Here is a 14,465-nt window from a genome sequence, read left to right as displayed (position 1 = left end):
GGTTTGTCCACATGGCTTTTGGCATACTGCAGTCGACTCTTCTTATTCTTTGGAGACAGCAAGGGGGTACGCCTGGGAGTTCTGGCACGGAGGCCTTCATTACGCAGTGTGCGTCTTATTGTCTGGGCTGAAACTTCTGTACCCACATCTGACAAATCTTTTCTCAGTTCCTCAGCAGTCACACGGGGACTTCTCTCCACTCTACGCTTCAGGTAGCGCACAGCAGTCGAAGTCAGCATCTTCTTTCTGCCACGACCAGGTAGCGTTTCAACAGTGCCCTTTGCCTTGAATTTGCGAATGATGCTTCCTAAGGTGTCTCTTGGTATGTTTAACATCTTTGCAATCTTCTTATAGCCATTGCCCTTCCTGTGAAGAGAAATCACCTCTTCTCTTGTCTTCCTGGACCATTCTCTTGCCTTCACCATGTTTGTAACCACACCAGTAAATGTCTAGAAGGAGCTGAGTATCACAGTCATTTTAAAGCTGCCTAATTGGTGCTTATTATGCTTGATTGCTGCTCGGTGACATCCACAGGTGTTTTCAATACCTGATGGAAAGCACCTGTATGAACCTCTGTTCTTCAGAGTGGTAGTCTTTAAGGGGTTGAATAATTGTGGCAATGAAGAAACCACATAAGAACCATTTACTACTGTATTACATAAACAATTGATGTCATTTTAGTTGCATTTGGGTAGTTACAACGTCCTTGTAGGATTTGATTCTGAATACAATTCCAAATGTACACTATAGTCCCTAAACCCCTTTACAGCATTGGGGGTTGAATAATTTTGGTCACAACTGTATGTGTATGTATGTGTATGTATGTATATATATGTATGTATATGTATGTATGTATGTATGTATGTATGTATATATATGTATGTGTATATATGTATGTATGTATGTATGTATATATATGTATGTGTATATATATGTATGTGTATATATATGTACAGTCATGGCCGAAATTGTTGGCACCCTTGATATTTTTCCTGAAAATCAAGTATTTCACACAAAAAAGGTATTGCATTAACACATGTTTTGCTATACACATGTTTATTCCCTTTGTATGTATTGGAACAAATATAAAACAGAGGCAGAAAAGCAAATATGACATAATGTCACACAAAACCCCAAAAATGGGCTGGACAAAAGTATTGGCACCCTTAACTTAATATTTGGTTGCACACCCTTTGGAAAACATAACTGAAATCAGTCGCTTCCTATAACCATCAATAAGCTTCTGACACCTCTCACCCGGAATTTTGGACCACTCTTCCTTTGCAAACAGCTCCAGGTCTCTCTTATTGGAAGGACACCTTTTCCCAACAGCAATTTTAAGATCTCTCCACAGGTGTTCAATGGGATTTAGATCTGGGCTCATTGCTGGCCACTTCAGAACTCTCCAGCGCTTCTTTGCCATCCATTTCTGAGTGCTTTTTGACGTATGTTTGGGGTCATTGTCCTGCTGGAAGACCCAGGATCTTGGACGCAAACCCAGCTTTCTGACACTGGGCCCTACAGTGCGACCCAAAATCCTTTGGTAATCCTCAGATTTCATGATGCCTTGCACACAGTCAAGGCACCCAGTGCCAGAGGCAGCAAAACAACCCCAAAACATCATTGAACCTCCACCATATTTTACCGTAGGTACTGTGTTTTGTTCTTTGTAGGCCTCATTCCGTTTTCGGTAAACAGTAGAATGATGTGCTTTACCGAAAAGCTCTATCTTGGTCTCATCTGTCCACAAGACGTTTTCCCAGAAGGCTTTTGGCTTACTCAAGTACATTTTGGCAAACTGTAGTCTTGCTTTTTTATGTCTCTGTGTCAGCAGTGGGGTCCTCCTGGGTCTCCTGCCATAGCGTTTCATTTCATTTAAATGTCGACGGATAGTTCGCGCTGACACTGATGCTCCCTGAGCCTGCAGGACAGCTTGAATGTCTTTGGAACATGTTTGGGGCTGCTTATCCACCATCCGGACTATTCTGCGTTGCAATCTTTCATCAATTTTCCTCATCCGTCCACGACCAGGGAGATTAGCTACAGTGCCATGGGTTGCAAACTTCTTGATAATGTTGCGCACTGTGGACAAAGGCAAATCTAGTTCTCTGGAGATGGACTTGTAACCTTGAGATTGTTGATATTTTGCCACAATTTTGGTTCTCAGGTCCTCAGACAGTTCTCGTCTCCTCTTTCTGTTGTCCATGCTTAGTGTGGCACAGACAGACACACAATGCAAAGGTTAAGTGAACGTCTCTCCTTTTTATCTGCTTTCAGGTGTGATTTCTATATTGCCCACACCTGTTACTTGCCCCAGGTGAGTTTACAGGAGCATCACATGCTTGTAACATTCTTATTTATCCGCAGTTGTGAAAGGGTGCCAATACTTTTGTCCAGCCCATTTTTGGAGGTTTGTGTGACATTATGTCGAATTTGCTTTCTTTCCTCCCTTTTTTTGTTTTGTCCCAATACACACAAAGGGAATAAACATGTGTATAGCAAAACATGTGTTAATGCAATACGTTTCGTGAGAAATACATGATTTCCTGGAGAAATATCAAGGGTGCCAACAATTTCGGCCATGACTGTATGTATATATATGTATGTGTATATATATGTATGTGTATATATATGTATGTGTATATATATGTATGTGTATATATATGTATGTATATATATGTATGTATATATATATATGTATGTGTATATATATGTATGTGTATATATATGTATGTGTATATATATGTATGTATATATATATATATGTATGTATATATATGTATGTGTATATATATGTGTGTGTATATATATGTATGTATATATATGTATGTGTATATATATGTATGTGTATATATATGTATGTATATATATGTATGTATATATATGTATGTATATATATGTATGTATATATATGTATGTATATATATGTATGTATATGTATGTATATATATGTATGTGTATATATATATGTATGTATATATATGTATGTATATATATGTATGTGTATATATATATGTATGTGTGTATATATATGTATGTATGTATATATATGTATGTATATATATGTATGTATATATATGTATGTATATATATGTATGTATATATATGTATGTATATATATGTATGTATATATATGTATGTATATATATGTATGTATATATATGTATGTATATATATGTATGTGTATATATATGTATGTGTATATATATGTATGTGTATATATATGTATGTGTATATATATGTATGTGTATATATATGTATGTGTATATATATATGTATGTATATATATGTATGTGTATATATATGTATGTGTATATATATGTATGTGTATATATATGTATGTGTATATATATGTATGTGTATATATATGTATGTATATATATATATGTATGTATGTATATATGTATGTATGTATATATGTATGTATGTGTATATGTATATATGTGTGTATATATATGTATGTGTGTATATATATGTATGTGTGTATATATATGTATGTGTGTATATATATGTATGTGTGTATATATATGTATGTGTGTATATATATGTATGTGTATATATATATGTATGTGTGTATATATATGTATGTATGTGTATATGTATATATGTATGTGTATATGTATATATGTATGTGTATATGTATATATGTATGTATGTATATATATATATGTGTGTGTTTTTTGTAGCCATTTTAACTTGTAAATGGTTTTCAGTTCTGTAGTGTACACCCAACATTGTTCTTAACACACAATTGCCACAATGGAGAGCCTTAGAATTGAGAGATCTCATGGCCACTTCTGGTTCTGCTGCCTACCTCACAACCCTGCTCATTAGACAGAGATAATGATGCTGATACGTTGTCCATTGGAAGCAGTTAAGCGGTGTCACCCTCCCAGCAACAATGCATGTAGCTCTTTACCTTGTGTTCCACTTTAAGCCAATTCCAATCACATATAAATCTGAAAATGTCCATGATGTAGTGTGTGAATAATTTTCTAACAGCTCTGTTTGTTTGCAGGTACCTTATATGTAATTGTAGAGTATGCTGCTAAAGGGAACCTACGCGAGTACCTGAGGGCCCGGCGCCCTGTTGAGATGGAGTACTCCTATGACATTAACAGGGTGCCTGGAGAACAAATGACTTTTAAAGACTTGGTGTCATGCACTTACCAGCTGGCCAGGGGCATGGAGTACTTGGCATCCCAGAAGGTAAAATAAGAATGGAAAATTGTATTGGGCGTTCTATGCTTTACGCCCCTTACCTCTATAATAACGGACATTTAGTAGAGTATAGTTATTACTTTAATAATAAGCAAATGGAGCTATTCATTCAGTAAATTGTATACTGTTGTAACAGGCTGAAAGGATAATTCCATATTTCTGAAAAATTTAATATATCAAGGGCAACAAAATTATCAACTTTCTAAGTAGTATTTATTACCTGTTTCGCTCCCTTAATGTAATACAGGGTCTTAAAGTATGCCTTATTAGTGGATAGTGTTTTCTCTTTGCTTCGTACTGTGAAGGATTTGTAGAGTTGCATAAAAGGCTCCTGTGTTCTGGGTTACTACCAACAGCTCTGCCTGCAATACCTCTACTGCAGCGTTTCCCTTAGTTAAATAGTGTACCCCTATAAAATAGAAAGTGTTTGCTGAGTGCCCCTAGGTATGTGACTTATTATTTAGCAGACCCTGCAGAGTGTGTACTTTGGCTATTTCTCTGGAACATGTGTAAACATTTAACAAGCAATCCCATACATTTTTAAAGAACACAAAGTACTGGTATTGTGCTAAATTTGCTAAACCTTGGTCTTAACAAATGCGCCTCCAACTGGACCAATAGCAATACACAAGCATAGGAATTTAATATTTCTAAAAAATCCACTGCCCTTTGTTTCAGCATTACACTGAGTTGAAGCCCAGTTGAAGTTACAGAAATACAGTGCCTTGAAAAAGTATTCATACCCAGTCACATTTTCCACATTTTGTCATATTACAACCAAAAATGTAAATGTATTTTATTGGGATTTTATGTGATAAATCAACACAAAGTGGCATGTCATTTTGAAGTGGAAGGAACGTGATAAATGGTTTTCAAAATTTTTCACAAATATCTGAAAAGTGTGGCATGCATTTGTGTTCAGCCCCCCTGAGTCAATACTTTGTAGAACCATCTTTCGCTGCAATTACAGCTGCAAGTCTTTTTGTGGATCTCTCTACCAGCTTTGCACATCTAGAGAGTGACATTTTTACCCATTCTTTTCAAAATAGCTCAAGCTCTGTCAGATTGGATGGAGAGTATCTGTGAACAGCAATTTGCAAATCTTGCCACAGATTTTCAATTGAATTTAGGTCTGGACTTTGACTGGGCCATTCTAACACATGAATATGCTTCAATCTAAACCATTCCATTGTAGCTCTGGCTGTATGTTTAGGGTCGTTGTCCTGCTGGAAGGTGAACTTCCACCCCAGTCTCGAGTCTTTTGCAGACTCTAACAGGTTTTCTTCTATGAATGCCCTGTATTTGGCTCCATCCATCTTCCCATCAACTCTGACCAGCTTCCCTATCCCTGCTCAAGAAAAGCATCCCCACAACATGATGCTGCCACCACCATGCTTCACGGTGGGGATGGTGTTTTTTTGGTCTCATCTGACCAGAGCACCTTCTTCCACATGTTTGCTGTGTTCCCCACATGGCTTCCTGCAAATTGCAAGCGGGACTTCTTGTGGTTTTCTTCTTGCCACTCTTCCATAAAGGCCAGATTTGTGGTGTTGTCCTGTGGACAGATTCTCCCACCTGAGCTGCGGATCTCTGCAGCTCCTCCAGAGTAACCATGGATCTGTTAGCTGCTTCTCTGATTAATGCTCTCCTTGCCCGGCCTGTCAGTTTAGGTAGAAGGCCATGTCTTGGTAGGTTTGCAGTTGTGCCACACTTTTTTTTTTTTTCTTTTTTCCATTTTTGGATGATGGATTGAACAGTGCTCTGTGAGATGTTCAAAGCTTGGGATATTTTTTTTATTATTTTAATAATCTAACCCTGATTTAAACTTCTCCACAACTTTATCCCTGACCTGTCTGTTGTGTTCCTTGGCCTTTATGATGCTGTTTGTTCATTAATGTTCTCTAACAAACCTCTGAGGGCTTCACAGAACAGCTGTCCTTATACTGTGATTGAATCACACACAGGTGGACTATATTTACTAATTAGATGACCTCTGAAGGCAATTAGTTCCACTAGATTTTAGTTAGGGGTATTGGAGTGAAGGGGGCTGAATACAAATGCACGCCACACTTTTCAGATATTTTATTTGTGAAATTTTTCGAAAAACCATTTATCATTTTCCTTCCACTTCACAATTATGTGTCACTTTGTGTTGATCTATCACATAAACTCCCAATAAAATAAATTTACGTTTTTGGTTGTAACATGACAAAATGTGGAAAATTTCAAGGGGTATGAATACTTTTTCAAGGCACTGTAGATATGCAGTCAGACGGTGTCAATGTCCAGTTTTATCATCTTACCTTCACAATACTGTTATAGCAGTGGTGCAGGGAGTCTAATAGTTAGACACAGTGCAACCTGCAATATAACAGATGTAATCAGATATATCTCCCCTTCTCTGTAATATAATTCTGTGTGGGGACACTTGTGCTCTAGCTGCTACTAGATATTATCAGGCACAGAGCATAATCAGTAAGGATAAAGGACTAAAAAAGTGTGAGACTTTAAGGATGCATTCACTGGGGTGTTGAGCACACACTGCAAATTCCAGAGGCAAGAAGCTGAAATTCCTGCTGCTGGAATCCCAGGTGTGTTCAAAGAGCTGCAGCTGCTCAGCCCATACAAAACAATGACAGGCTCTTGGCTGCTGCAGCTATCTATCACTGTTCACAGCTGTTCGTACAGCCAGTGTTCATCGGCTACTATCAACAGATGATCCTGGCTGGATGAACACAGACTGTGTCCAGCTGCAATCATCTGTCTCTAACTGCAGGTATTTGCTGGCTGCGCAAACAGCCACGGGGAGCTGCAGCAGCTGCCAGCCTGTCATTGTTTTGCATGGGCCATAGATCTTCACACACATCTGTGAATCCAGATGCAGGAAATCGCAGATTCTTACACCTGAAATTCACATTGTGTGCTAAATGCCCGTGTGAATGCACCGTAATTGGGCTTTAAGCATTAGAATTTTTTTTTTTGCTTGTCATTTTTACTTGGTTCACTAATGCAGTTGTGGTTATGTGTTGTAGTGTATACATCGGGACCTTGCAGCCAGGAACGTGCTGGTCACAGAGAGCAATGTTATGAAAATTGCAGACTTTGGCCTGGCACGAGATGTCAACAATATTGATTATTATAAGAAAACAACAAATGTAAGTATGGAGAAGAATCTTCAAATGGCTTTTCTCAATCTGTATGTGCTTTGTGTTCTCATTTTTTTAACCCCCATGTTTTGCAAAGAAACAGGTTGTATAAACTGACTTTGGTGGTATTTCAAAAAAAGTCTATCTTTGGGGACAAAAACACTTCCTGCTTTATGGGGTCCCCATTACTCTAACAATATGGCTTAGGAGGAAAAATTTCAGAAAATGAACCCCCCCTTCTCCTCAGTATGTCCTAGATGAGTAGGCCCAAAGAAGGTAAGGAAAAGTTCCCATGATGCAATAGGAGCTTTTTCTCTTTCAAATAAACGTCACCCAAATAAACTTTTGGCGATGACCAGTTTTGGTGGTCATCAGTGATGCCAGGTGGCTTTCATATCCGGGCTTTGGTCTCCATCCTCGTTTTCAGCTCTACAGCAGCAGCGGCTTCCAGCTCATCCAGCCATCTCTCTTCCTGGTCGGTGGCCAAGGCAGGGTTCCTGGTTGCCCTCCTGACTCATCTGTGAGAGCAGTCATCACTTTTTATGAAACCTGTTTTTTTAATTTGCTACAGTATGGAAGTTGTGTTTCTCTCTCCTCTACCTCCTTTTTTTCACCTGAATAAACTGCCCACACTAAATTAATTAGTTTAGGCAAACAACCAAACTTACCAATAGGAACATGCATCTCGGTGTGATTCCCCTTTCCTACAGGTCCTTGTCACCTGGGCTCCAAATTCTGCGCCACCATTAAAAAAAAAAAAAAAAAAAGCATCATCAGTGTCTGGCTTCTTCCTCTTTCTATGCCGGCCCACTGATAATGTTGTGACACATGCACTGTACAAGATCTGGGCCAGCTTGTGTGTTGAAGGATAACAAGCCTCATGATCTGGGGCAGCTTGTTATTCACTAGATCTGGTGAGAATTCTTTGGAAGGCACTAGAGATGTAGGAACTATGGAAAAAGTAAGTTTCTTGAACAGCATTATATTTTATAATTGATTTTTTGATATGTTTAGATGGGCACTCAGTGCTGCATGCACCCCGGCTTTTTGAGTATGTGTGGTAAAGGTCCACTTTGATGTAAACTACACTAAGAGTCGGCATTATGAACTGAAAAAAGTGAGCAGAGACAACATATTTTTCAGCATTTCTGGAGCTGGACTGCTGATTAGTTTCCACGTCATTGCATAGAGTGGATGTGTAATGGTCTGTTCTCCAGCACACATTTTCTTGAGTTTTAGGCAGAGTAAGGAGGAGTTACAACCACTGTCGGTTTTTTAATGCTGTCTGTGTCCTCAGAGACAACAAAAAAAAAAATGAAAATCCTCTAACATTAACATTAGGAAAAATTGCAATCTTTTAACAGATTTATCAAGAACACATGTCCTCTGGAGGTTTTCCCTTACCTGCCCCTCTAGTGAGAACTATACCATTGGAAAACCCCTTACTTTCTCTTCCAGTGACCTTGGTCATTACGACAAATAGCATGAATCTTCCCAGAGGGCTCATGCTCCGTGCTAATTGGAGAGCTCTGGCTTTGATTCAAAAAGGCGTGTGGAGGACCTCTGCAGAGAGATCACTGCTTTCACCCAGAGAGCAAGGGTCCTTCTCTGCATCGTGATGGCAGGGAATAGGCCTTTCTACTCTGTGCTTGCTTTTTGAAGAAACAGATTGTGAGACTTTGCACACCCTACTTGTCATGATGCAACTGGAATGTGTTTAAACTGAACTTCAATTGGGAGTTAATTAGGCACACGTGTGCACTTTTATTTTCAGGACAGAACGTGCAAAGAACATCCTTGTAAAACTAATTGCTGTTGTCACCTCAATTAGAACTGGAGCCTTTTTTACTATCAAACGTTGTACACCTCTGGCAGATACACCCCTTGTCTTTCAGTTAGATATGTGTTGATAGAAAGCAGATGACACCCAGTTAGAGAGTTGCAAAGCTAGTAGTTCATTCAGCTATAGCAACGTGTAATTTATATTGATGAGAATATCCCAACATAATTCTCAGACATGCAGATCAACATTGGAAGCTGTTAGGAATAAGTTGTCTGTTCACAATTTCTTGTACCAAGGATGATCCTTTATTTCCTGTATACTAGTATTTCCTTTTTCACTGAATTATTCAGGCGTATCTAAAGTGAAACTACACTGTATCTGAGCACCACAAACCAAAAACAATTCATTTTTAATATTCAAAACAAACTCCCCCACTCATCCAAGTTTCCATGCTCACTTTGAAAAACACCCCCTAGCATTTCTGGCTGCTGCCATCTTGAGTAAAGGCAGATGATTCATGTAGCACTTACTTCTTGAAATTCATCTACTCTTTGCTCAGGCATACAGGCCTGAGAGTGTGCTTAGCTGACAATACCCCTCCTTCCCACCTGAAGACTCCTGGGATGTATGACATCAGTTGCCTGGGTCACAAACCAGGAAATAACTGAAGAAATGTAAAAAAAAAAAAAAAAAAAGATTAAAACAAGTAAATCTAATATATTGTCTTATCTTTTTACGAAGGATAGCAGCATAAGGATTAAAAATAGTCAATGTGGATTGAGAGAGTGAAGTTCTGCTTTGAGGTGTTGTGGTGGCAAATAGAAAAAACATTTGTAAATTAGCACATTACACATCATATTGATTCTAACAAAGCATGGCAGCCTACTAAAGAAGGGTTCCTGGTTTTGAAGCTGGAAGCAGTCATTTGCTTTGTTGGCCAAGGTGACCCACAGTAAAATACGTACTAGGAGACCCTGATTCCCAAGGACAGCTAGAGCTTAGGGTGTTGAATTAATGTTTGTTTGTATGTGTACCTAAGAGTTAGAATGCTACTATGTATTTATACATCCATTTTCATGAACATGCCATAAATATTTCTCTGGACGCCAAAGATCTATTGGAAAAAATGTACTTGGTTACTATGGCTAAGCAGAAACGTGTGTCCTAAAATTATTTGGCATACTGGATAAATAGAACAGACCTGTGCAGTATAAAATGTTCACTTTTACTCTCCTAACATACAATAGAGAAAACGTATACTTTTCTTTGTTTCTACTAGTAGAAAAGTTTCAGATATTTGGAGTTCAGCTCCTTCTGTTTCTCCTGACCCCCGAGGCCCTGTTCCAGCAGTTCTTTATAGGCTGCAAGCCAGCTTCTCTCCCTGAGGTCGGCACTGATACATTTCAGCTTAATTAACAGAGTTAATGATTTTTACCTGACTTCCTCGGCTAGAGTTTTACTCAGTGCTACATGTTTGGCCTTGGAGCATAGCTTGGACATCTTCACTGTTTATGTTGGATAGTTTTGTTTTGCACTGCTTGCGTATGATATGCAAAAAGAACATCACCTATTGAATTTATAAACAGAGTGCATTCGAATTAGAAATGATTCTCAAGCATTGTGTATTGGGTAGACAGTACTGTTACATCTAAATCTTTATTAATTTTGCTTTTCCAGGGTCGGCTTCCTGTAAAGTGGATGGCTCCAGAAGCACTATTTGACCGGGTATACACTCATCAGAGCGATGTGTAAGTCACATTTATCATATTACTATTGTGTAGTAGGCTATATGGCAAGGCAGTGCTGGATTGGAGCTGAAAAGTAAATTTTACTTTTTAGCTGCCTACAAAGCCAGCCTATAATGTAAAGTGGCTTACATTTTGAAAGACAACCAAATGAAACCAGCACTCAAATCCTCATGCAGACCAAAGACAATTCTGAATGCCAAAAGAAGAGGTGCTGCCCTTCAAAGATCGGGGAATCTAGACACTGGTGAACAAAAGCAGACAAGGGCGCACTCTCATCGTGCATTACCGTGGTACACCGCGTATTTATTGTGTAGACAAATAGATATATACTCACAAACCAAAGGAAATAAAAAGCAAATTATGTAGTCCACAAAGACAGTCAATAATGCTGTGCCCTTGATAGGTAATGCATGATGAGAGTGCGCCCTTGTCTGCTTTTGTTCACCAGTGGCTTACATTTTTATTTACAGCCAAATGTCTGACAAATTCAGCAGAGGTTTAGCATTAAGGTACTTTCACCACTGTGATTTGAAGTAGTACTGGATCTAGTTAAATTTTTTTTTTGGTTAACTCTATATCAAAAAACTATTCCTTCTTCTAAATGTCAGATCGCCAATACAAACCCTCATTAAAGTCAACTGAATGCAGTAGAGACCTTGTAGATGTCACATCAGTAGTCTCTGGGTAGCAACTGTGGCCCACTTTTTCTTTCATGTACAGTATATTTAGGTGAACAATAACTGGGCAGACAGGAGGGACAAACAGCACACTTTGTAGAGCCAGCACCGTGAAACAATGCAAAATTGTAGTGGTCTTGTGGTCGGGAATTGACTGAGAGTTTTATCACTGATTAAATGTAGGGTAAAAACCTGGTTCTTTCCTACTGGGACTCATACTGCTAAGTTGGTGCTACTTTATTTGGCTCAATGACCCATCCAGCAAGTATGCATGTTAGTGTATGCAGGTTCTTGGTGTCCATGCCCGGTGGAAGGCATTTGTATACATCTCATTAATGTACCTCATTAGGAGTCAGTAAATTATTCATTTGGCACTGGGTTCTGTTTAGCCTACAGAGGAGCTGACCTTTTGAAGGGTACAGTGCAGGAAAAAAATCAAAGCAGCCAGTCAGATTTTTACTTTTCCCAGTATAGTTTAGACAATATTAGCTGGCAGCTGCATAGTTATAGTAGCCAACAGATCTAGTTTTCCTTGGTCCAGTGTTAAACTGTTACCCGTCGTGACTTAAAGTGGAGTTCCACTCACCTGTTAAAAAATAAAAGTCTGCAGCTACAAAAACTGTAGCTGCTGACTTTTAAAAAACAGCCACTTGCCTGTCCTTCGGTCCCGTGGTGTGTCCCCTGCAGCCCGTTTCACCGGCCGTCCTGGATTCCAGGAGGCCAGCATCTTCAGTGCGGGCACCCGGCTGTGATAGTTTGTGGCTTCACAGCCAGGTACCCACTGCACATGGGCGAGTAGCACTGCGCTTCATTAATGGTCCTATAGTCTTCTGGGACCTGTCACGTCCCAAAAGACTACAGGAAGGGAGGACACCTTCTGTTTCCGATCACCTAGGCGATCGGACCAGAAATGAGAGCGGGTACCTGTCAAATTCGGGTACATGCTCCCCCCCGCCCCCCAAACTTGCCAATCCTTAATGGGGAGCAGGGGAGCAGTCCTTAAAGCGGAGCTTCCCCTTTTGGATGGAGCTCCGCTTTAAGAAAATGTTTATTTTGTTGCCCAGTAATCAATTTGTTTCATCCTTTCCTTTTTGGGAAAATAACACAATGAATCTTATTGCTTACTCCAGGGTTCATATATCCTTTAGACTATATTTACATATCCGTTCTTTGTGGCTGCAGTTGCCCTTATCCATGAGTCCCCAGTGGCACCTTATCATGGTATCATCCTGGATCTATATGTAGTTTTTGTATAATCACAAACATATTTGCATATTTGCATAAGTACAAAATAACCACAGTGCAAAATAACCACAGTTAATGTTTTCTATATAGGATTTTCATGAACTCCTATCCGAGTTGCTGTACTCTGATGCTTATTCAAAAATATGTGCAAAGTATTGATTTTTAATGATTTTATTTATTTTATTTTACTCTTGCCTCGTTCTGTAAATGTAGCCATGAGTTTTTCTAGCCTCTTAATCTGTTTTTTGCTCTTGTTTCTGGTAGCTGGTCATTCGGTGTATTAATGTGGGAGATTTTTACTCTGGGAGGCTCACCATACCCTGGCATTCCTGTTGAGGAACTTTTCAAGCTGCTGAAAGAGGGTCATCGGATGGATAAGCCAGCCAACTGCACCAATGAACTGTAAGAATCGATGTGCTCCTGTTTCCCAGATGCATGGTCTCTTATTTTCTCTCTCCTTTTTTTTTTTGTTTCCAGGAATATAGAGAAATTAATTTATTAACAAGTTCCTACTTCCTTCTTTTGCTGCTTCAATCGTACTTGTCTGCTAATCTTTGGTGATTTGTAGTGTTTGTAATGTGAAACATGGGGCACCATCCATCAGTGCTGAAGCCTGCTTCCTATGCAGCTAATTTGAATATCTGTAACTTCCTCCCATTGAGCATTTAAACTTAGGACCATGTAAACCATTAATTACTAATTACTGATTAATGGTTGCCCTAGAGCAGAGTGCTTGATTGCCATTGTTTCATTGCATTTATTAGATTAATTGGTCATCATGGCCTTACTCTCCTGAAAGGCTTATGCTTTATTGGACTTTTGCTGTTTCACTTTTCCTCTAGGGTAATAATTATTTGTTTTTGCTTCTGGGTTAATGGCACGCTTATAAATAGATTCATTAATCTTTTCATTTAAATACCCACATGATTTACTGGATTATCCTTTACGTCCTTGTATTTTATTACACCTTATGGAGATGTATAGCAAATAAGAACAGAAAGTGGTTTTATGTAATTGCTGCTCTCCTGGAACATTTAGTTATTACATTAATTTGTTCATATGTCTTTGTTAAAAAAAGAATTGCATTGTTTTGCATTAGCCAATCAAAAATATTTTGTTCTTAAAAGGAAACAGACAAAATAATGGCATGTGTCATACCCTTCAAAAGGCTAAAAATATTTCTAAACCTCAGACTTTAAGAACACTGTGGTTCCTTCTACTGGCTGACATCATGATGAGATGCAGCCTGAAGAAAGGACCAAGAAGGCCTAAAAGCTCACTGCTTATATATTTCCAGAGGGATCTGTCTCGCATCTCAACTTTGATTTTATTTTATTTTTTTTAATGTTCTCATTTTCCACATGTACTGATACAAAACATACAAAATTAAGAGAGAGAAATATGAGCTGGCATTATTAACTTGGTTTTGAAAGGACATGTTTAAGTGCTGGTGTTGTCACACTGCCTTTTTACTTACCAATTTAAGTCAAGTTATATACACATGTTGTATACATTTGTTTTTTTTGTTTTTTTTTTAAATGCCATTGCAAATTCTTACTTGTTTCTAATATGTAGATAGCATGCCTCTGCGCTTCCTCAAACTGAGTAATGATGGGATGGTCTACCTGCTATAATTCTATTAGTC

The 14,465-nt window shown here is 38.6% G+C and overlaps 1 protein-coding gene across 5 annotated transcripts in view; it reads left to right on the top strand.

Moving 5' to 3' along the window:
* Positions 1–14,465, top strand: part of FGFR2 (fibroblast growth factor receptor 2) — a 134,922-nt gene that overhangs the window by 113,614 nt on the left and 6,843 nt on the right. For all 5 annotated transcript variants that reach the window (XM_089683233.1, XM_089683232.1, XM_089683230.1 and 2 more), the window contains 4 exons: positions 4,019–4,209; positions 7,254–7,376; positions 10,828–10,898; positions 13,085–13,222. In XM_089683233.1, coding sequence (XP_089539359.1) covers positions 4,019–4,209; positions 7,254–7,376; positions 10,828–10,898; positions 13,085–13,222 — 523 coding nt within the window. The remainder of the gene's footprint in view (positions 1–4,018; positions 4,210–7,253; positions 7,377–10,827; positions 10,899–13,084; positions 13,223–14,465) is intronic.

Source organism: Staurois parvus, unplaced genomic scaffold (assembly GCF_062004578.1).
Source record: "Staurois parvus isolate SC_StPar_1 unplaced genomic scaffold, SC_StPar_1.0 ptg000303l, whole genome shotgun sequence".
Taxonomy (NCBI): Eukaryota; Metazoa; Chordata; class Amphibia; order Anura; family Ranidae; genus Staurois; species Staurois parvus.
Note: the sequence above shows the minus strand (reverse complement) of the source record. Positions and strands in the feature narration are given on the sequence as shown.